The sequence below is a fragment of the Octodon degus genome, unplaced genomic scaffold (genome assembly GCF_000260255.1).
Source record: "Octodon degus isolate 3935 unplaced genomic scaffold, OctDeg1.0 scaffold00056, whole genome shotgun sequence".
Lineage (NCBI taxonomy): Eukaryota > Metazoa > Chordata > Mammalia > Rodentia > Octodontidae > Octodon > Octodon degus.
This window is the reverse complement of record NW_004524632.1, coordinates 6,651,428-6,672,449: the sequence shown is the minus strand read 5'-3', so window position 1 is coordinate 6,672,449 and position 21,022 is coordinate 6,651,428. Positions and strand designations below refer to the sequence as shown.

General features: G+C 54.4%; 1 protein-coding gene across 3 annotated transcripts in view; it reads left to right on the top strand.

Moving 5' to 3' along the window:
- The window catches only part of Igf2bp1 (insulin like growth factor 2 mRNA binding protein 1), a 36,556-nt gene extending 16,575 nt beyond the window's left edge, over window positions 1-19,981 (top strand). The window contains exons 3-15 of one of the 3 annotated variants that reach the window (XM_004633650.1): window positions 6,295-6,343; window positions 6,582-6,633; window positions 9,216-9,279; window positions 10,687-10,968; window positions 11,813-11,947; window positions 14,694-14,816; window positions 15,381-15,516; window positions 16,789-16,911; window positions 17,083-17,202; window positions 17,448-17,522; window positions 18,946-19,077; window positions 19,322-19,435; window positions 19,889-19,981. In XM_004633650.1, the coding sequence (XP_004633707.1) occupies window positions 6,295-6,343; window positions 6,582-6,633; window positions 9,216-9,279; window positions 10,687-10,968; window positions 11,813-11,947; window positions 14,694-14,816; window positions 15,381-15,516; window positions 16,789-16,911; window positions 17,083-17,202; window positions 17,448-17,522; window positions 18,946-19,077; window positions 19,322-19,435; window positions 19,889-19,981 (1,498 nt within the window). The remainder of the gene's footprint in view (window positions 1-6,294; window positions 6,344-6,581; window positions 6,634-9,215; window positions 9,280-10,686; window positions 10,969-11,812; window positions 11,948-14,693; window positions 14,817-15,380; window positions 15,517-16,788; window positions 16,912-17,082; window positions 17,203-17,447; window positions 17,523-18,945; window positions 19,078-19,321; window positions 19,436-19,888) is intronic. The other 2 variants (XM_004633651.1, XM_004633652.1) reach the window with 2 other exon arrangements.
- Window positions 19,982-21,022: the final 1,041 nt, after the last annotated feature.

Below are 21,022 nucleotides of genomic sequence, written 5' to 3'. Positions count from 1 at the left end.
AACCACGGTCTCAGGCGGGAGCGTGTGTGCCACATGGAAAGGTCCCTTGTTCTCGTGGGTAGTGTATGCTTTCCGGTGATGTCTGACTTCATCCCCCCAAGGACTGCTTCTGTTCTTCCCGGGGCGTCCACTGTGCCAATCCTGCCCTTCCCAGGGGTCCCTGTTCCCAGCCTAGAGCCCTTACCCCGCCAGTTTGGCTGCCCAGTCCCTGGATGGCCTGGCACAGAGCCCTGGGCACAGTGCCAGCGCCTCCTCCCTCTGGGCCCCGCCCGTCTCGGCCTCTGCCCAGCCGGAGCGTGCCAGGCCCGCCCTGAGCTGCTTCCTGGACCTTTTTTTCTTTTCACGCTACTTCTCTGTCCTGTGTCTCCTGTCCCCTGTTCTCTGTCTAGGGAAGCTGAAGCTGGGAGGAGGGGCTGCACTTGCACTGATTTCCGGGGAAGGCTGAAGCGGGCACGTGGGCAGCTTCCCGCCAGGAAGGCTCTGCTTATGGAGCCTGTGATGGCCAGCCAGGCTCTGCTTGTCACAGCACCAGCAGGGCCACCTGTTTGTGAGGCCGAGGCGCAGCGGACAGCTGTCCTCAGCTCCCTGGTTAACCTTGCTTATTCCCTTCCCTGCTCAAAACCACATGCCAAGGTGCCCTTGGGGCTGGAAACTCAGGGCTGGCACAAGGCCCCAGCACTGAAGTAGTCATGTTAAAAAGACATGGGCCAGATATGGTTGTGCAGTGCACAACAGGGAGGCCGAGGCAGGAGGATCACTGGGAGTTCATGGCCATCCTGAACTGCACAGCAAGACCTTGTCTCTAAAACAAAAAACGGGGCCTGCCCCTTGCTTAGCTCAGTTCTTTAAGTGGCTGCTTCAACAAAGCAGTCAGGCTCAGGTTGCTGTGGTTTGATCCCCACTACTCAAGCCAGCCAAACCTGCCCTGAAGGCATGCGGAGCAAAAAAAAAACAAAACAAACAACCCTCCCAAAAAAAACAAATAGACAAATAGGTAAATAATGCTACCTATCCACATGCAGCCAACGTGGATAGTAATAAGATGTTTTTTGCTTTTGTAAGGATCTTAAAACCTAGGCTGTCCCATGTGTGTTTTTTACACCTAGCTCTTTGCAAAATTCAGATGCTGTGTTTTCTTTGGAGCTAGTCAGTACTTGGCATAAAATTCACAGCAGAAGTCAAATTTCCAGTAACTGGGGAGGTAGCTCAGTGGCATAAACGCCTGCCTGGCAAGCACGAAGTCCCGAGTTCAGTCCCCAGTAGTACGGGAAAAAATAAGTTAAATTTCAACAGCACTTGGTATAAAATTAAAAATACAGTCTCTCCGTGGGTCCCCAGGAGCTGGGGCACAGTCACGTGGAGTGCTGAAGTTTCTAGGATCAGAAGGCCCGGACAAATGGACTCTTCTCCAGAAGCTTGGGGGAACTCTTAGGAGTAGGTGGGGCTGGGAGGATAGCTCAGGGGCATAAGCGCCCACCTGGCAAGTGGAAGGCCCTGAATTTAACCTCAGTACTGCAAAGGAAACAAAAGGAAGTGGGTGCTGGTGTTTCCCCGGGTTAGGAACAACAGTTCTTTTTGTTTTTGCAGCATTCTTTTGATTTTTTTTTTTTGAGACTGGGTCTCACTATATAGGTCAGGGTGGCCTCAGATTCACATGTCTCTCCTGCCTCAGCCGCTAGAGTGCTGTGATGACAGTGGTGGGCTACTAATCCTGGCTTTGGGTGTGTATCTTTTATTAGCAATCCTGGAGGTCAAGCTTAGGACTTCCATACAGAACTATAACCCAAGCCCTTTATTTTTCATTCTTCTGAGACGAGGTCCCGCTAAGCTGCCTGAGGCTGGGCCGTAGGGTCCCTTCTCAGGGCCGGAATCAGAGTGTTTCTGCACGCCCAGCCTGCTCTTCTGTCTTCCTCACGCTTTGTCTGTCTTCCTCACACTTTGTGATTTCAGTGTTCACAGGTTCCCCCATCTTGGCTTTATGCATAGCACAGTGTTTGCTGCACACATTTCCTGGTGGAAGCTTCCCTCAACTTTCATCCCATGCCTCAAAAAAGCAAAAGCTCACATTAGTTATCTAGACCACAAAGGCAGAGAAAGCCCCTCTGACTAAGAACATTCTCTTTCAGGCAGGCCAACTCTGTCTCTGTGTGGGACAGGAAGGTGGAGAGCTCTATTCCTAGTGTCTGGTGGAGGGGAAAGGCCCAGAGTTGCAAGCGGGCTTGCGGCCTGACCTTGGGCAGGGGTGAGGTGAGGGATCTGTCTGCAGATCTGGCCAGCCTAGCCCCTTAGGCCGCAGGTGAAAGTCCAGGCCCCTCTCAGGACCGGGCCCCCAGCTTGATTCTTTTTTTTTTAATGTATGTATCTGGTACAGGGTCTCACTGCATTTCGGACTCCTAGTGACCCTCCTGTTTTCAGCCTTCCCAGTGCTGGGGTTAGAGGTGTGTGCCACCATGTCACTCAGCGTGCCTAGAGGCGGGGCCGGCCATAAGATTCCAAATCCAGTTGTGCCCTCTTTGTCTTGGGCTGGTGTCTCCCACTCCACCCTCACACATCTGTCTAAGGAGGGGCTGGAAAAGGACCAGGGACTAGAACTTTACAGATAGCTGCGTAACAGTAAGCCAGGTGAGGTGGCACCGGCCTGTACTCCCAGCAGTTAGGAGGCTGATGCGGGAGGATCTCTTCGAGTTCAAGGTCGGCCTGGAATGCTTAGTGAGGGCTTGTGTGGTGGCCAACCTGAACTGCATGGTGAGAGCCTGCATCAGGCCTCCCCGACCAAAAAAACCCCCCAAACAACCCAAAAAAAAGCAGGGGCCGGGGAGATGGTTTAGTAGAATAAGTGCTTCCCTGGCAAGCACAAGGGTCTGAGTTCAATCCCCGGTTCCACCAAAAAAACAAAACCTAAAAGCAGAATGTGGGACTAGGCAGCAGGAACTAGAAGTGAGAAGGGATGTTTTACCCCTGGGACCACAGCTCTCCCAGGGCAAGCCTCAGGCAGGTCTGCAGGCTCCCAGACTCATAGTGCTTCTGGGCAAAAGGCCCTTCTACCATTTAAGCCCCAGCCGGTGAAAAAAGAGGCTGGAGTTGAGCAGGTTTTGGGATCAGATCCGGTTTTGGATCTGGATTCCAACTCAGACCCGGCCCTTGGGTTGAACGCGGCCGCAGTCCCAGCTTGAGTTCTGTGGTGGCCCACTGTGCTCAGCGCTGAGTGACCCATCCGAGAACAGCTCCTGGGATATAAGTGGCCCTTCTTCCTTTGCACGAGCTGTTTCCTTCTCTGCACCCTGGCAGCACTGCTTCTGTGAACCCCAAATGCCCTGTCCCCTCTCCAGTGCTGCTGTCTCTCCCTCCCCTCCTCCCAGTTGCCATCTTTGGCTCCTGCAGCCTCTCACCGCGGAGCTGCCTGAGAGAGCACCATAAAGCTAAAGCAGGGGCGCCCTACTCCCAGGCCACCCTGGTCTGTCTCTGTGGCCTGTGGCGGCTGCTTTGTCCTTTCCAACTGCAGGGTGTGGGATGTGGGTTTAGGAACCCATGGGGTTCTGTCCGCTTTGCTGAGCCCTGAGTGTGGGGTGCAGCAAGGGCACCCAGGGCTGTGCTGACCGGAAGCTGGAGGTGCAGGGCAGGGTGGAGCCCTCGGTAGTGGTTTTTTCTGGCTCCCTCACCTCTGCTGCCAAAGAGCTCATTGTGCCGTCCTCCCTGCCCTTTTCCTCTAGCTGGGACTGACTCCCTAAACCATCAGGGAAAGTAGGGGAGTCCTAGCAAGTTGGGGTGACCAAAACTCAGGACTCTACTGGGCCCAGCATGCTTACGTGGGAATGAATGGATGGACAGTTGGACAGACAGACAGATGACCCAAGCGCAGGAATGCAGGTTCCAGTTGTCAGTGCTGCCCTGAGCTCAGGCCTGAAAGGAATTAGGTAGCAAGTCCTTAATGGGAACCAGGCCAGGGGTTTAGACAAAGGTGCACTGGGCCTGGGCTGCCGCAGCCCCTCCCTGTTGGGTCTGGGTCGGCGGGTTTTCAGGGTGGGGTGCGAGCCCCACAGGGGTGGGGGAAGCGACGCGCCCTCCTAGTCGGTGGCCCTGCCCTCCTCCCTCCCCAGCACATTCCTCGCATTCCAGACGATCTGCCTGCTGAGGTTTCCAGGATGTGGATTAAAGCCCCGCACAGACTGGGTTTCGTCCCCCCGCCTTGCCCCTCAAAGAGAACCCCCCAAATGAGGGTTTGCAGTTGGAGGGCAGTTCTGACCTTTGACCTCTTAGGTGATTGCACGGGCTTTCTGAGAAGGAGCTCAGCCCCGCCCCTTCATCCCTGACGGGTCCCCTGGGCCTGTTGGGCCCCTGGGGAGCCCGACCTGGGCAGATGTGGGCACCCTCTGACCGGAACTGGAACCCCGAGGACCTGAGAGAGGTGCTGGGTGTCTTCACTTCAGTCTTGTTGCAGTTTGACCTCTTTGGGTTGACAGCAAAGAGCTGTGAACCAGAAATGGAGCATCTCAAATTTTCTTTAAAAAAACGGTCTCACTGGGTAGTCGTGCTGGCCTGAAACTAGCAGTGATCCTCCTGCCTCAGCCTTCCCAGAGTTGGGGTCAGAGAGCCAGAGCCTGCATCAGGTTGTCCTCTGCATGTGCCCTCCTTTTCCTGCCATTTCTTCTTAGCAGGGCTCTTCCAAAAGCTGACTTGCCCAGCTGAAGGGGCCTCGGAGCTCCTTCCACTCCCGTTTACACGCATACCCACACGGTCCCACAGTGACCACCCATCCTTTTCTCTCTTCCCACTGCTGAACCGGAACAGGCCCGGATCTGAGGCCTGTGCACAAGGGGTTGTCCCAGCTGGCCCTGTTCACGCACCCCAAGCTGGGGCTTTCTAGTTTTCCTGCCAGCTTCTGGGAGTCAGCAGACTTGAACCAAGTTTGGATTTGGGGCTGCTCAGAGCTGGAATGGCGCTCTTGACGTAGAATCCAGGTGACCTTTAACCTAGGCACGGGGCAATGATTTGGGTAGTGAGAACTACCTCTACCTGGAGGCTTCCCAGGGGTAATTAGTTTTGAGAGGCCTTTGGGGGTCCTGGGGTCTCACCACGCAGAGTACGCCTAGCAATGGCCAGGCCCCGGGTTCTATCCTTAGCACCCAAAACCCAGCAAAAGTAATGAAAGAGGAAACCAAACAAAATCCTGGTAGTGTAGGGTGCTGAGAATAAACTTTTCAGCTGTGGTGGCACCCATGTGGAATCACAGCACTCAGAGAGACTGGGGCAGAGTGGCCAGTTCGAGCCCCACATGGGCAAGTGGGTGGGTCCCCATTTCAAAGTAAAGGGAGCTCGAAGTGTGTGGCTCAGTTTGAAAAAGGTCCTTGGTTCAGTCTGTAGTGCTGAAAAAGGGACGCAGGGAGGAGACATTGAAAGGAGAAACAGGCAGGCACGGTGGCACAGCCTGTAATCCCAGCACTTGCAAGGCTGAGGCAGGCGGATCCCCATGAGTTCAAGGCCAGCCTGAATGACAAAGCAGATGCTCTCAAAAAGGATGAGGAAGATGGGCAGGAACTATTTGGAGGGGAAGGGAAGGGCCGCCGGCACTGGCTGTGGGTGTGAATCACGCTCTTGCTAGTGTGCCGAGGTGCGGCTAAGGTTTCCTGTTGAGCACCTTTTGGCCAGGCTTTATAAACACTATCTACCACCACCTACGGCCCTTGAATAGGGATTATCCCTGCTTACCTACAGGGCTGGGGCCTCAAGTTAAGTAATCTTCTAAAGATCTGAGCTAATAAGTAGTTTCAGCCCGCGCCTGTGCCAAGGGCTTAACCGCTCTTTATCCTGCTGAAATCTGCCTTGCCAGCGCCTGGAGAGTGGAGGGCAGGCGTGCCGGTGGTGCACAGGGTGGGTGCCGCTGAAATACCCGCCAGATTATAATTAAGGAGAGTTAGGTCTGTTTGTCTTTTTGAGACCAAGTCTTACTAGGTATTCAAGCTAGCCTTGAGCTGGTGGCAGTCCGCCTGCCTCAGCCTCCCAGGGGTGGGTGTGTACAGACATGGGCCGCCATCCTGCCTAAGGATTTCCGTCTTCATTAGCCTTGTATTCTGGTATCTAGAATACAGGGTAGTAGGTGCCAGCTAAGGGCGTGAGAAAGCTACGTAGTACAAACTAACCAGGCCACCTCACCTCAGTCCCCTTCCTCAAAACGTTACCACTTGCTACTTCGAGCAGAAACTTGGGAGGTAAAACTGAAACCAAGCCGAGAAGTACGAACTGCCAGGGTCCTGGAACATCTGCATCTTTCACTGTGATTGCTTCTTTTAATTGCAGGAGTCGGAAGATCCAGATCCGGAACATCCCGCCTCAGCTGCGGTGGGAGGTGAGTGGCGGGGCCGGAGTGGGGGCCTGGGCCTGGGTTGGCCGAAGAGGTTCTCCCCACTTGACTCCAGCTTTTTGAGGTGTCTGCAGGGTGGGGCCCTAGTGGGTGGGTGGGGAAGGGAGGGATACAGTGAAATTTAGCTTCTCCCTAGACCCTGTTGTCACCTGTAGAGGAAGCGGGAAGAGGTGTGCCTGGTCCTGCTCTAAGTGTCCCTGCTCCTGTCCCCCTCCGCCCCCAGGTGCTGGACAGCCTGCTGGCCCAATACGGCACTGTGGAGAGCTGCGAGCAAGGTGAGCGTGGTGGGCGTGGTGGGGTGCGAGGAGCCTGGGGCGCTGCTTCTCTTGCACTTGGGGTCCTTGCCTGCTGTGGGCTCTGCGGTCTCAGTGACCCCAGGCTCTCTTCTGTCCTGTGGGCAGCTTGGGTGAAGCCCCTGCTGCCCCGCATGGAGCATGCATGCAGCCTTTTAGAGTAGTAACCCAAAAAAGGGGGCCAGGGAGATAGTTCAGAGGCATAAGCACCTACGTGGCAAGCACAAGGACCTGAGATCTATCTCTGGGCCCACATGCTGTGTGGTCTCTGCCTGGATGCAGACAGCCACTGTGTACACTTCGGAACCAGGGGTGGGGGACACAGCTGCAGTCCCAGTGCCTGCGAGGTTGAGCCAAGAGGATCTTTGAGTTTGAGACCAGCCTGGGGGCTGCAAAAGGCCAGTCCAGACTGCATAGTGAGACCCTGTCTTAAAAAAAAAAAAAAAAAAAGAATTTTATGATTTAAGTTTGCAAATTGTTCACTTTGTGGAAGTCTACTTTTGTTTGGATTTTTTTTTTTTTTTTGTATTGTAGGGAAAGGTCTACAGGGTGTTTAGGGTCTCACTAGATCAGATGTGTAGTGATCTGCCTGTTTACAGCCTCCTAAGAGTTGGGATTACAGGCATGCGTGCCACCACACCGTCTCAATTGGGGTGGGGCCAGCACAGCAGCCCTGGGGATCAAAACCCCAGCCCTGGAGCTTTAATCTGCTGAGCTATTTGGCCGGCCCTTTGTTTGGAATTCTGAGACAGAATCTCATGATGTTGCCCAGGCTGGCCTGAAACAAGTGTTGACCCTTCTGCCTCAGCCCCCAGTGCTGGAGTTGCAGTTGTGTGCCACCACTCTTGACCTCAAAAGCTGCTTTTTTAGGTTTTGGCTAGAGTAACCAAAAGGTCACCTTTCTTTTTATAAGCCCCAAAGAGGTGTGTCTTTGGTCAGTTAAAAAACAAAAAAAGCAGAGGGTTTATTAGTTCATATAGCTTGATGTGGCAGAATCCTTGAAGGATAAGGCCACAGAAGGAATAATCCAGAACTTAAGTTTCTTTTTTTTCTTCCACCCCCAGAATTTAACTTTCTTTAAAAAAAAATCATTTATTTATTTGGTACACAGTTTTGCTGCGCAGCTCAGGTTTGTAGTGATCTTCCTGTCTCAGCCTCCCCAGTGCTGAGATTACAGGTTTGTACGGTCATGCCGAGTCCTGGTGGCCCACATGGTGTGGCAGCGCAGCATGCAGTGCAAGGGATTGAACCAGGTCCTGAGGCTTGCCAGTCAGGCGCTTAGATTGTCGAACTGTCTCCCCAGCCTTAATCCAGAATTTTAAATCCTAAACGTGCTAGATCTGAAAGGTTTCTCCCGTTACTAGGGTTATAAATTTCTGCCGGGTAAGGTAGCAGAGACCTTGAATCCCAGCAGGAGGCTAAGGCAGAATTCCCAGGCACTCAGGGGCAGCCTGGATTATATTACATAATAAGGCTCCACCTGGAAAGATAAAAAGAAGAAAAGAGAGCATAATACACACGTCTGCTGTTTCTGGGGCATAACTCAGGGTGTTGACACATGCGTCCCCCAACGATGCTTAGATCAGGTGAGATGTGGCAGAGGGGAGCGGTCGGCCCCCGATGGCAGTGCGCCATCTGCGGTCGGCCCTCGCGGCCGCTTCATCTCCCTGTCCTGCAGGCCTCTGCTGCTGCCCCTTCTGCTCTCTACCTTGGGTGACATCTTCCTCCCCTCCTTTCCTCCTCCTTACTGTCCCTCTTTTTCTCTGTCTTCTTGCTAGGGATTGAACCTGGGGCCTCACACTGAGCTGCATCCCTCGGTTCTCTTTAAAAAAAAAATACTCTGCCATCCGTCTGTCATTCATCCTTCTATGCATTGTCTTTTTTAGACAGGGTCTTGCTATGTAGTGCTTGCTCACCTTGGGCTTACTTTGTAGCCCAAATTGCCCTCCAACTCACAGCCATCCTTTTTTTTTTTTTTTTCTTACTTTTGGGCTGGATCAGCCCACCCTGAGGGCGGGACTATGTGGCATGTGCTGGGGATCGAACTTCAGTCCCCTGTGCCTGCCTAAGTTTGCCCAAACTAGCTCTTTAGACCGCTGAGCTATCTCACTAGCCCCTCTTTTTCTTTTCAGACAGGGCCTTGCTAATACGTTCCTGGGACGCTGGTTAGGTGTCCCTGGGCCAGAGGCTCTGGAGGGACCTGGTTCTTGGTGCCCTTCTCTTGGGTTTGCTCCTGCCAGGCTGACCCTACTGTGTGTGATGCCAGCGAGCGAGTTCGACCATGGGGTCCCCGCTGCAGCGCTGCCTTATGGTGGCCACGCCCTTTTCTCTGCCTTTTAGGGTAGAGAAAGTAGGTGGGGCAATGAAAATAGGAAAGGCGAGGTCAGAAAGGGGTTGGAAATTCGGGGGAGCTCTGGTGTCTTCTGTGACTGCCATTTGGGGGCTTCGGTGGCCTGGCACATCTGCTGCACAGCTTTCTGACTCAGCCTGAGGAAAGTTGGGTTTGGGGGTTCACTCATCTGCAGGCCTGCACCCCTCTAATACTGATCTTGTCTTCTCCACAGTGAACACGGAGAGCGAGACTGCGGTGGTGAACGTGACCTACTCCAACCGGGAGCAAACCAGGCAGTGAGTGGGGCCTGGGGCTGGGGTCCCTCTGCCTGGCCAGGACCTCAGCAGCGAGGTGGGGCTGGGGTCCCTCTTCCTGGCCAGGACCACAGCAGTGAGGTGGGGCTTTGAGTTGGGTTCAGGAAGGCTGGAGTCGCCAGCTCTGAGTTTTATCTAGCCAACCCTAGACTCTTTGGAGAAGAGGTGTGTAGCTCCTTCATGCCTTGTTTACCAGATCTCAGGTTCAGAAGCGAAACTGGCCAGGAGAGAGGGCTACCTTTCCAGGAAGGTGGGGTGAGGGCCTTGGCCGGGTCGAGGGCGCCGACTAGTGACGCTGGGTGGAACTGCAGGGTCCAGAGGGCTGGACCAGGTACCTTCTGGCAGCAATGGTTTGGAATCCTGGGCTGTTTCATACCCTCCAGGGTCCTGCTGGTCCCAGTGCAGCCAGCGTCTGGCTTCTTCACTGTGTGGCTGAGAGGTCACACTTCTCCCTCACTGGTACCAGGTTCTTACAGTGCTGGGGGTGGAATCCAGCGCTGGTGTGGGGCTGAGCAGTTTCCTTTGCCTTGCCGCTTCCTATTGGATGGCACCCTCTAGGCTCAGAGTGTTCTACAGGTTTCTGTTCCCCTGGGGCCACCCACTTTGCCTATCTTTATAGGCCGTGCCACTGAGGAGCTAGCTCAGCGGCCTAGCAGCTGGCTGGCAAGTGCAAGGGCCTAGTTGGACTTCTAGTATGGGGTGGGCATTGAGAGAGAGACCTCAGCCTCCCAGAGTGCAGGGATTATAGGTGTGTGCCACTCTTGCTGGCCTCGGAAGTGGTTGGTGCATGTCCCTTCTGCCCTTGCCCCAAGCCTCAGTTTAGAGCCCCCCAGGGGGGCAGCTGCCTTGAGGTGAGCAGCCATCCTGCCACCTGCTCCCTTCCTGGAGCTGCCTTCATAAGCTTGGGATGTGCTGGGCTCAGTGGACGCAAAAGCAGCAGACCCTTAGCTCATCCCTGGCTTCGTTGTGGGACCTCAGAAATCCTGTAAGATAACGCAGTTCTGTCTGAAATCCACACGCCAGCCCGAGGGAGAACGAAGGCCTTAGTGTGACCATAACGATGTTTCACAGCTTTCTTCAAAGCTGTGGCAGTCGATAGATCATCTCACGTGGTCACAGGGAGGTGGTGGTTGTGGGGCAGCAGCGGCAGCCCACGCAGCCCTAGGTCTTGCAGGATGCCTGCCAGGGAGCGCCGTCACTCCCTGTGGGGTGGGGAGGGGCTTCTGGGTTTTTTTGGCGGAACCAGAGATTGAACTCAGACCCTTGCTTATTCTACTGAGCCATCTCCCTGGCCTCTGGGGCTTCTGTTCTTCCAGAGCGTTTTTTGTTGTACAAGGGGGCAGTGGGTAGGGTGGACTGGGTTGACCTAACTGTGTCCCCTGTTCCCAGAGCCATCATGAAGCTGAACGGGCACCAGCTGGAGAACCATGCCCTTAAAGTCTCCTACATCCCGGATGAGCAAATCGCGCAGGGCCCTGAGAATGGGCGCCGGGGCGGCTTTGGCTCACGGGGTCAGCCCCGCCAGGGCTCACCGGTGGCCGCGGGGGCCCCGGCCAAGCAGCAGCAGGTGGACATCCCGCTCCGGCTCCTGGTGCCCACCCAGTACGTGGGCGCCATCATTGGCAAGGAGGGTGCCACCATCCGCAACATCACCAAGCAGACCCAGTCCAAGTGAGTCTCAGGCGGGGTCCGAGGTTGCGGTCCTGAGGGGGTCGGCATCTTCCTCTTAGAACTGTGGCTTCACACCTTCCTGGGTCACTGCCTCCAAGGCTGCCGCCACTCCCACCAGCCATGAGCAGGGCTGTCGCTGACAAGGTTCCTCAAAAGCTGCGATCTATGCTTAGGAACCTGCGGCAGTAGGATTGCTGCAAGTTTGAGGCCAGCCTGGACTGGAGCGAGTCCAAGGCTTATCTGAACTACAAAGTGGGATCCTCTTACGATTAATCAGTGCATTGCTGTATTTTCCTGGGAAGTTTCATTAAAAGTCTCCCTAAACCAATCTGGTCTTTTTTTTAATGCCAACCTGGTCTTGAAAGGCAGCTTTTCCTGGTGCTCAGTAATTTCTTGATGGTCAGTGGTAGCCCCAGGGCTGGCCAGAGGGGGGGGCACCATCCAAAGGTGTTTTTTTGGTTTTTTTTTTTTTTTTGAGCAACAGGGGATTGAACTCAGGCCCTTGCACTTGCCAGACACGCACTTACTCTGCTGAGCCATCTCCCCGGCCCCTTTTGGCGTTTCTCAGTGTGCTCGGTAGGGACTCTCCTCATTCATAATAAGTGCACTGACTTCTTTTCTGCAGGACAGTGGCTTTCTGTTAACTGCTGTAGGGCTGGAGAGAAGTGGGCTCTAGCACAGGCCGTGGCAGCCCGGCCACCTCTGCCTGGACTTTCTTACAGGGTCCTTCCCCCCGCCCCCACCGCCTTTGGCCAGTGTCCTTCGAAGAGGGGAAGAGGGGCAGGATTCGGAGCCCTACAAGCGGCCATCTCTCAGGGAACTAATGGTCTGTCCCGTGCTACAGGATCGATGTGCACAGGAAGGAGAACGCGGGCGCAGCCGAGAAGGCCATCAGCGTGCACTCCACCCCCGAGGGCTGCTCCTCCGCCTGCAGGATGATCCTGGAGATCATGCACAAGGAGGCGAAGGACACCAAGACGTGAGGACCTGCGGCGCCGGCTCTCGGGGCTGTTCCTGCCCTCAGACGCCTGCATGCTTTTGAATTTGGGATCCTCCTGCAGCAGCCTCTTGGAGTGCTGGGATGATAAGGGTTTGAGGGCATGATTCATCTGGCTGCACCCACTTTCAGAGAGCTGTAGATAACATAGATTGTGAGACACAACTTAAAATTTATAAACATTTATTGTAGTAAGGGCCAGCCAGATAGATAGCTCAGCGGAGTAAAGCACGTGCTTAGGCAGATGCAGGTACTGGGGTTCGATTCCCAGCTTGCCCTGCTGGTCCCACCCCCTGTGCTTGCTGAGTCGTCAATTGAAACTGGGCGTGGTGGCTCACACCTGTAATCCCCGCACTTGGGAGGCCGAAAACAGGAGGATCACTAGGAGTCCAATCTGTGGTGGGACGCTGTAGACCCTGTACTAAAAATACATTTTTAAAAAATTATAGCTGTAAAAGGAATATTGCCATTAATTCCCTTCAAGTAATTCCTTTTTGTTCCTGGTGCTACCTGAAGCAGTTCCAGAAATCTCTCATGAAGTCTCTATCTTGGTTTATTTGTTTGTTTATTTATTTATTTATTTGGCGGAACCAGGGATTGAACTCAGACCTTTGCGCTTGCTGAGGAAGTGCTTATTCCACTGAGCCATCTCCCCGGCCCCTTTTGGTTTATTTTTAAGACAAGATTTCAAAATGCAGTTCAGACTGGCCTTGTACTCACTTAGGTAGCCCTGGCTGGCGTTGAACTCAGAGGGATCCTCCTGCCTCAGCCTCATAAGTGCTGAGTTTGCAGGTGTGTGCCACATGCCTGTGTCTAGGGATATCTACAGATGTGGTTAACAAAAACGAAAACTGGCTGCTGCTGCTGCTGCTGCTGCTGCTGCTGCTGCTGCTGCTGCTGCTGCTGCTGCTGAGTGCTGTCTGGGAAGCCAGGCTGTAAAACCAGGACCGTGTCTTCACCTACTTTATTCACGGGTGCCAGGCAGCTGCTGGCTTTTCCCAATCAAAACCACCAGGAGAGGGAAGCATTTTGAATCAATCCTGAATGTCAAGGCAGTCACAACAGAACTAAAGACATTCATGGAAGAGGGCTTGAGAGCTGCTTCAGAAAGTGACAGGAAGGCAGGGTGTGGCGGTGCACCCCTGTAATTACAGGAGGCTGGGCTACAGAGTAAATTCAAAGCCACATAGTGAGACCCAGTTTCAAAACGAGGCAAGAGTGGGGCTGGTGAGATGGCTCAGTGGTCTAAAGCACCTACTTAGAACAAGCTTAGCAAAGCACAGGGACCGCGGTTCAATCCCCCAGCACCACATGCCAGCCAGCCCCACCCCCTGGTGGGCTGAGCTGGCCACACACACTAAATAAACAAAATAATTTAAAAAAAAAAAAAAAAAGGCAAGAGGGCTGGCAAGGGGCTGGTGAGATGGCTCAGTGGTCTAAAGCACCTACTTAGAACAAGCTTAACAAAGCACAGCGACTGCGGTTCGATCCCCCAGCACCACATGCCAGCCTGCCCCGCCCCCTGGTGGGCTGAGCTGGCCACACACACACATAAATAAATAAATGTTTAAAAAAAAAAAGAGGGCTGGCGAGATAGCTCAGTGACTTAAGTGCCTGCTTAGGCAAACAAAGGGACTGGGATTTGATCTCTGTCACCGCATGCTGTGCCGGCCCTACTCCTGGGCTCCCTGAGTTGGCTACGAGTCTGGGCATGGTGGCGCACACCTGTAATCCCAGCCCTGGGAAGGCTGAGACAGGAGGGTCACTATGAGTCCCAGCTATGTGGCAAGACTATGGACCAAATTTAAAAAGTGGCAAGAATAGTGAGTGGGACACGCGTGTCTAAAACAAGCGGAGAGGAATGTTCATGGCAATGTGTGTTTTACTGTGATGAATTTAAAAAATTGTTTATTTAGAGACAGGATCTTTGCAGCCCAGGCTGGCCTTGAACTAATAGCGTTCCTCTCCCTTATGCTCCCGAGTGTTGGGATCACAGGCGTAATGGCCATGCCTGGCCCTAAATTTTTAAAAAATGAAACACTGGGCATATTTTTCTTTATTCTTTTTTTGGGGGGCGGGGCAAGGACCAGGGTTTAAACTCAGGCCTTTGAGCTTGCCCCGCAAGTGCTTACTCTCCTGAGCCATCTCCCTGGCCAAATTTTATTTATTTTTTTGAAGTATTGGAGATTGGACTCAGGACTCTGCGCTTTCCAGGCAGGCACTTACTCTACTGAGCTATCTCCCTGTGGCCTCCCTCCTTTTTCCTAAATGTTTTACTTTTTTGGTAGGGGATCTCGTTACGCAGCTGGTACTTGTAGTCGTCCTCATGTCTCGGCCTCACCAGCACTGGGGTGATAGATGTGCTCCACCACACCCGGTTTCAGTGGCCGGCACAGCGTGTGGTACCAGGGCTAGATCCCTGGTCCTTGTGCTTGCTAGGCAGGCTCTTAGACCTCTGATCTATCTCGTCAGCCCTTTTAGAGAGAAGGTCTTGCTACACAGCCCAGGATGGCCTTGGACCTGAGGCAATCATCTGGCCTCAGCCTCCCAGGGCTAGGATTTCTTCGCACATACTGTGGAAGCCTGTTGCACTGTGCTGTTACAGTTGTTCAGACAAAGTGTGGGCCCCTCCTGGCTTTTGTGCCCAGCACTCATCCTGGGAGGCGGAGGTGGTACAGTTGAGCCCCATAACCGCTGAGGGTGCTCCTGTCTCCTGTGTCCCCCGCAGGGCTGACGAGGTCCCCCTGAAGATCCTGGCCCATAATAACTTCGTGGGGCGTCTCATTGGCAAGGAAGGGCGCAATCTGAAGAAGGTGGAGCAGGACACGGATACAAAGATCACCATCTCCTCGTGAGGCTCCAGGGCCCCTGCTGAGGGTGGCACTCGGGGTGGGGTGCTGTGTCGAGCCCTGGCACCTCCCCTCTCAATTTGGGAGTGCACAGTTGATCCTAGGTAGCACGGGGCACGTCTCTCGCACAGCTGTAGATGGCTTATCCTGCTGCTGTGCCCCATTGGGGTAGAGAGTGGAGCCCCCTGTCCCCGTCCCACGCAGTCTCTGCCCTCTGCTACAGGGCAGCGCAGCCTCTCAGCTGCTTAGCATGGGCGTGGTCAGCTGTTGCCCTGATAACCGCCCCACATCCCCAAGCTTGGAGATAGAAAATAGTCCCCCTCTGTTAGGTAGGCTAGTGGGGTACACACCTGTGGTCCCCACCCAGTGCTCAGGCAGCTGAGGCAGGAGGATCGGGGCAGTCCTGGGCTGCATAGCGAACCCTGTCTTGAAAGAGAGCGAGCAGGAGAGAGAGAACCCAGGCATTGGAGGCTGACCAGCCTGCACTCAGTGACCCCTGGCTCTTGTCCCGGTTGGGTGCTGGTCTTGGTGACTAGTGACGCTCCTGTGCCTCCTTCTCCCCCCAGGCTGCAGGATCTCACGCTCTACAACCCTGAGAGGACCATCACAGTGAAGGGTGCCATCGAGAACTGCTGCCGGGCGGAGCAGGAGATCATGAAGAAAGTCCGTGAGGCCTACGAGAACGATGTGGCCGCCATGAGCGTGAGTGCTGGCCCTCGGCCATCTCCTGGCGAGGCAGGCAGCGGCACGGGACTGTGTCCGGCCTTTGGAGGCAGATGGATTTACACGGCTGAAAACTGACAGTGACTCAAATCTGATAAAAATGTGGGCCTTGGGGGCCGGGGAGATGGCTCAGGTAGAATAAGCGCTTCCCTGGCAAGCGCAAGGGCCCGAGTTCAATCCCTGGAACCCCGCCCCCCCCCCAAAAAAAAAGTGGGCCCTGAAGGCTCAGGCAGGGAGGTTTTCATGGGGTTTGCAAGAAAAGATGAAGGGCTGGGAAGATGGTTCAGTGGAATAAACGCTTCCCTGGCAAGGGCCTGAGTTCAATCACCGGTTCCGCAAAAAGAAAAAATGGCTAGTGCTTGGCTGTCTTGTGCATCACAGTGGCCAGCCATTTTTTTTCTGTGTTTGGGACAGGGTCTACAGGGTCTCACTACATGGATCAGACCAGTAGCAATTCTGTTTTCAGCCTCCCAGATGCTGGGATTAACCACACCCAGTCTCAGTTGCCACCTCAACACACCCTGGGGGTGAGGCTAGTGCTGGCGCCGGCACAGGACGCTGGGGCATGAACCCCAGCCGCTGTGCAGTGCCTATGACCAGCCATTTCTAAAGGACAGGAGTAACATTTCTTTGTGTGTGTGTGTGTGTGTGTGTGTGTGTGTGTGTGTGTGTGTTTTAGAGAAGGGTCTACAGGGTGTTCAGGGTCTTGTTACTAGATCAGACTCGTAGTGATCTGCCTGTTTATAGCCTCTCAAGAGCTGGGATTATAGACCCCTGCCACTACACCCAGTCTCAGTTTCCCTCGGCACCCCGGAGGCGGGGCCAGCAAGGCAGCCCTTGGGTTCAAATCCCCGGCTCCTACACCTGCTTGCAGGTGCTTTAATCCACTGAGCTATTTGGCCAGCCCTAGAAGTAACACTCTTACCTGGGCAACTAGCCGAAACTGAAGTGTACTGGTGGGGGGCAGGCTTTCATCTACACACCCACCACCCAAGTTCTGAGGGGCCATGTTTGTAGGAGATAGGGACTCACTATGTAGCCTCAGCCTCCTGAGTGCACCACCACACTTGGCTCCAAGTGTGTGTGAGAGCCGCAGGCCAGGCCGTTCCTGTGCAAGCGCCTGTTGTCCTTGCGATGGGCAGGCTTTCTCCTTGTGGAGAGCTCACCGTGCTTGTGTAGTCAGTCAGCACTGCACCCCAAGTCTGGCTCTGCCCTCTGAGCTGACCTTGTCTTCCACACCTGTCTTTGCAGCTGCAGTCGCACCTGATCCCTGGCCTCAACCTGGCTGCTGTGGGGCTCTTTCCAGCCTCATCCAGCGCTGTCCCACCGCCTCCCAGCAGTGTCACGGGGGCTGCTCCTTACAGCTCCTTCATGGTAAGTGGGGATCGTTGGCAGGGAGAGCAAGGGAGGTGCAGCAGCACTTGCCCAGTGCCCGCCTCTTGCCCTTTGCGGGCTCACAGTACCCTCTGGCTGCTCAGAGTTCAGGGCGGTCCCAGGCCCTTGTTGTCCCTTGGTCCCTTGGTACTAAGGTGCCGTGTCCTACAGCAGGCCCCGGAGCAGGAGATGGTCCAGGTGTTCATCCCCGCCCAGGCCGTGGGCGCCATCATCGGCAAGAAGGGCCAACATATCAAGCAGCTGTCGCGCTTCGCCAGTGCCTCCATCAAGGTATCCGAGTCCCCTGGGCCCCTTTTCCCCGGGCATTGTGCTCTTTGCTTTGACTTTGCTGGGTCGTCTGCGGGTGCACCCAGGGCTCCTGGACAGCCAGCTGGGTCTGTTGGCCTGCAGCGATCTGTGCCATTGCAGGCTTGGGTGCAGCACAGGAGTAATCTGGGCACCTGAACCCCTGACTGGGAAGGGGGTAGGCAGGAAGCCTGAAGATACTGTCCCCTGTGTTGCCTTTTGCTTTGTAGATTGCACCACCCGAGACGCCTGATTCCAAGGTTCGAATGGTCATCATCACTGGACCGCCAGAGGCGCAGTTCAAGGTGACAGTCGGCATTAGTTTTCCCGCCCAGAGAGGTCGCAGCCACTTCTTTTATCTCCCAAGTCCTGGTCTCACATTTTCCAGGGGGCATATGGCTCACAGGGTTCTGTGTCCTCTTCAGTCCCTGCAGCTGTGTGACAGGGTGGGGAAAAGGCAGTCAGAGGTCTTGGCACTTGATGCAAACATTCTTAAGTTCTTGAGTATCACAATAACAGTATCTTTCGGTCATTGCAGGCTGATGAGGCCTGCAGTCTCCCAAACGAGTAGACGGCTGAGGCTTAAATAAGAGGCTGAGGACTTCTGTGAGCGGCCTGTATTTATGAGCTTTTTTTGTTTGTTTTTGTTTTTTTCGCCATAATTTTATTGATAAACAGCAGTGAGACAGTTTCAAATCAGATTGGTAGGACAGTTTCAATAATTAACACATTGCATACATTCTTCCTAGTGGTTAATTGCTTTACAAGATACGGACATGATATTCTACTTACAAACATCATTAGAACAAATCACTATTCATTAAGAGAATGTAGGGGCTGGAGAGATGGCTCAGTGGTCTAAAGCACCTACTTGGAACAAGCTTGGCAAAGCACAGGGACCGCGGTTCAATCCCCCAGCACCACATGCCAGCCAGTCGCGCCCCCTGGTGGGCTGAGCTGGCCACACATGCGCGCGCGCGCACACACACACACACACACTAAATGTTAAAAAAAATTAAAAAAAGAGAATGTAACTATATATCCTAACTGCTTTGAATACACAGATACAAAATGGACATTCATCTGTATACGGTTTTTTGTTAAGTTTATGAGTTTTTTGAATGAAGGAGGATACAGAGGAAAATGCAGGAGTCTGGGCAGAACTTGGGAGTCTTTCAAGGGCCTCTTTAAGTAACGCACATCTTAATGTAGGAGAGCTGCGATGTCGGGAGTGGGAGCCTGCAGCTGCGGTCTCCTTTTAGTTTGTTGGGGTGGAGGCAGACATCCTGAGCTGTGCCCCTTGAGACATCTCAGCCTCGCAGGCCTCAGTGGGGACCAGTGACTCAGAGGTGCAGTGACTGAGGCCACTGCCAGTCTCCAGACAAAGGTTTGGGCCTTGGCGGACTCACAGACATTAATACTAAATCCTAATCAGAACCTCTTCTGGTTCTCTCCGTCACTCAAGATTCGGAGGCTGGAGCTCCCTGACCGGGATGGGAGGGGGCAGCCATTCACCGGGCCGGTTTTCATTTGGGGCCTCTAAGTGCTGGTCGTTGCTGCAGCCTGATAAACACAGTCATTCCAGACCCATCGGTGTGGCTTATAGCTGTAGTCACAGGTGTCCACCCTCCCAGGGTGGGCTGGCGGGGCCTGGTGCTTGGGTTGCTTCTCTCTGGCCACTGCCATGTGGCTGTCGGCTGCCTGGTTAATAAGAACTTCCTCCCCCAGGCTCAGGGAAGAATCTATGGCAAACTGAAAGAGGAGAACTTCTTCGGGCCCAAAGAGGAAGTCAAGCTGGAGACCCACATAAGGGTGCCAGCTTCCGCTGCAGGCCGGGTCATTGGCAAGGGTGGCAAAACGGTGAGTCCACAGGCCAGGCTGGACGCCAAACCGCCGGGCCTCTTGCTGGCTTGCCCCGCTGTGGGGCTCCCGTTCGCTCTGCAGCTTGCCCCACTCTTTACTAGGCCTCTTGCCTTCCCTTCTGCTCTGGTCATCTCTCTGGGGGCACCATGCGGTGGTTGGGGCCCGTGACATGCGGGGCAGGGCCCCTGTGCCCCAGGCCTGCTGTGCTTTCTGGGCGGTGCCTAAGCCTGGCCACCCCTAGGTGAACGAGTTGCAGAACTTGACGGCGGCGGAGGTGGTGGTGCCAAGAGACCAGACCCCAGATGAGAACGACCAGGTCATTGTGAAGATCATCGGGCATTTCTATGCCAGCCAGGTACCCACAGGCCTGTCTCAGAGGGAGATGCGTGCAGCGGTGAAGGCCCCAGAGGCTGGCTTCCGCCTCTGAGTGTTGGGCTTACAGGCATGATCTCACTACTCCCAGCTCGACGGCTGCGGTGAGAGCGGTTCTCCTCTAAAACATGAGCGGGCCCAGTGTAGGAACTAGAAGCCCAGCGAGAACCGTGTTCCATAGTACGGTGTTCAGAATGAAGGAGTAAGGAGCCTGATCCTGGTACAGCAGCATCCCTTTCCGGTGGAGCTGCTTAACCTCACCACTCTGCTGATTTAGGGCGCATCTGGGTGTTCATTTCCTTCCCGGCAGCCCAAGCAGGGGCCTCGCTGTGTGGTCACAGAGCCTCTGGGACAGTGGGATGCCTTTCTGCCAGGAAGGAAGCTCCCTGTTCCAGACCTATGACCCCTCCGTCCCTGCCTGTTCTTTCTGTCCTAGATGGCCCAGCGAAAGATCCGAGACATCCTGGCTCAAGTGAAACAGCAGCATCAGAAGGGACAGAGCAACCAGGCCCAGGCTCGGAGGAAGTGACCAGCACCTTCCCGTGTCCCCGAGGCTCCAGGGCACGGGGCTGAACCAGAGCCCACTGTGACCCGCAGGCCTGAGAATGCTTAGGAATCGGGGACCCTGGGGACGGCGGGAGATCAGGTTTGCCCACCCACTTGACGAGCTGCTCCGTGAGGAACCTGATCTCTGGCTCAGTCAGACCCCCGCCCCACCCCTCGGGTGGCACCAGGAAACCAGCTCAGGGTGCTTTTAAACGTGGATCATTGCAGAAATTTCTCCAGGCCCCCCTGCCAAGAAGGTGGAGTCGGGGCCCACGGGGACGAGAAATAAAATTTCCTTCAGGTTTTTAAAAACCTCAAAGGATGGTTTTCTTTCTTGACCCTAAAATTTCTCCAGTTTTCTTCCCCCTACTTGGCTAATTGATTAAAAATACCTCCAGCCTCATATTGGGGCGCCACTTCCTCCTGTGGCCACACTGTTTTATCTTGACCACTACCAAGAAAACGTGGGCACTAACTAGCGCAGCGTGGCATTGTTATAATATGCCTGTGGAGAGGACTCTTTGGTCTCTCGCTTAATTCCTGGCTGTCCCAGTAGCAGGGAAAAGAGCAGGGGAAGCCAGGCCTGGTGGCGCATGCCTGCCATCCCAGGAGGTTGAGGCAGGAAGGTTGCTTCAAGTTTGAGGCCAGCCTGGAATAGGGAGCCCATCTCAAAAAAAAAATTAAAAGGGTCAGGGAGAGAAATGGGGAGAAAGATGATTAAAATGCACAGTAATCCACGTTTAAAAGAAGAACCCTTGAGCTGGGGAGAGAGCTCAGTGGTCCAGCACTGCCTAGCAGGTGCGAGGTTTTGATCCCTGGCACCACAAAAAAAAAAAAAAAAAAAAAAAAAAGAGTGTCTTTTGGGCCAATCTATCCACATTGCCACTGTTTTGGAAAATTGGCACAACTAAAATCTGCCCTAGCCTGTCGGGGCCTCCCCGCCACACGCACACCCCTTGAGCCTCACCCGGAGTCCTACATGGTGTGGGGGGGGCGTGGGGGGGGCACTGAATGCCCGGCAGGG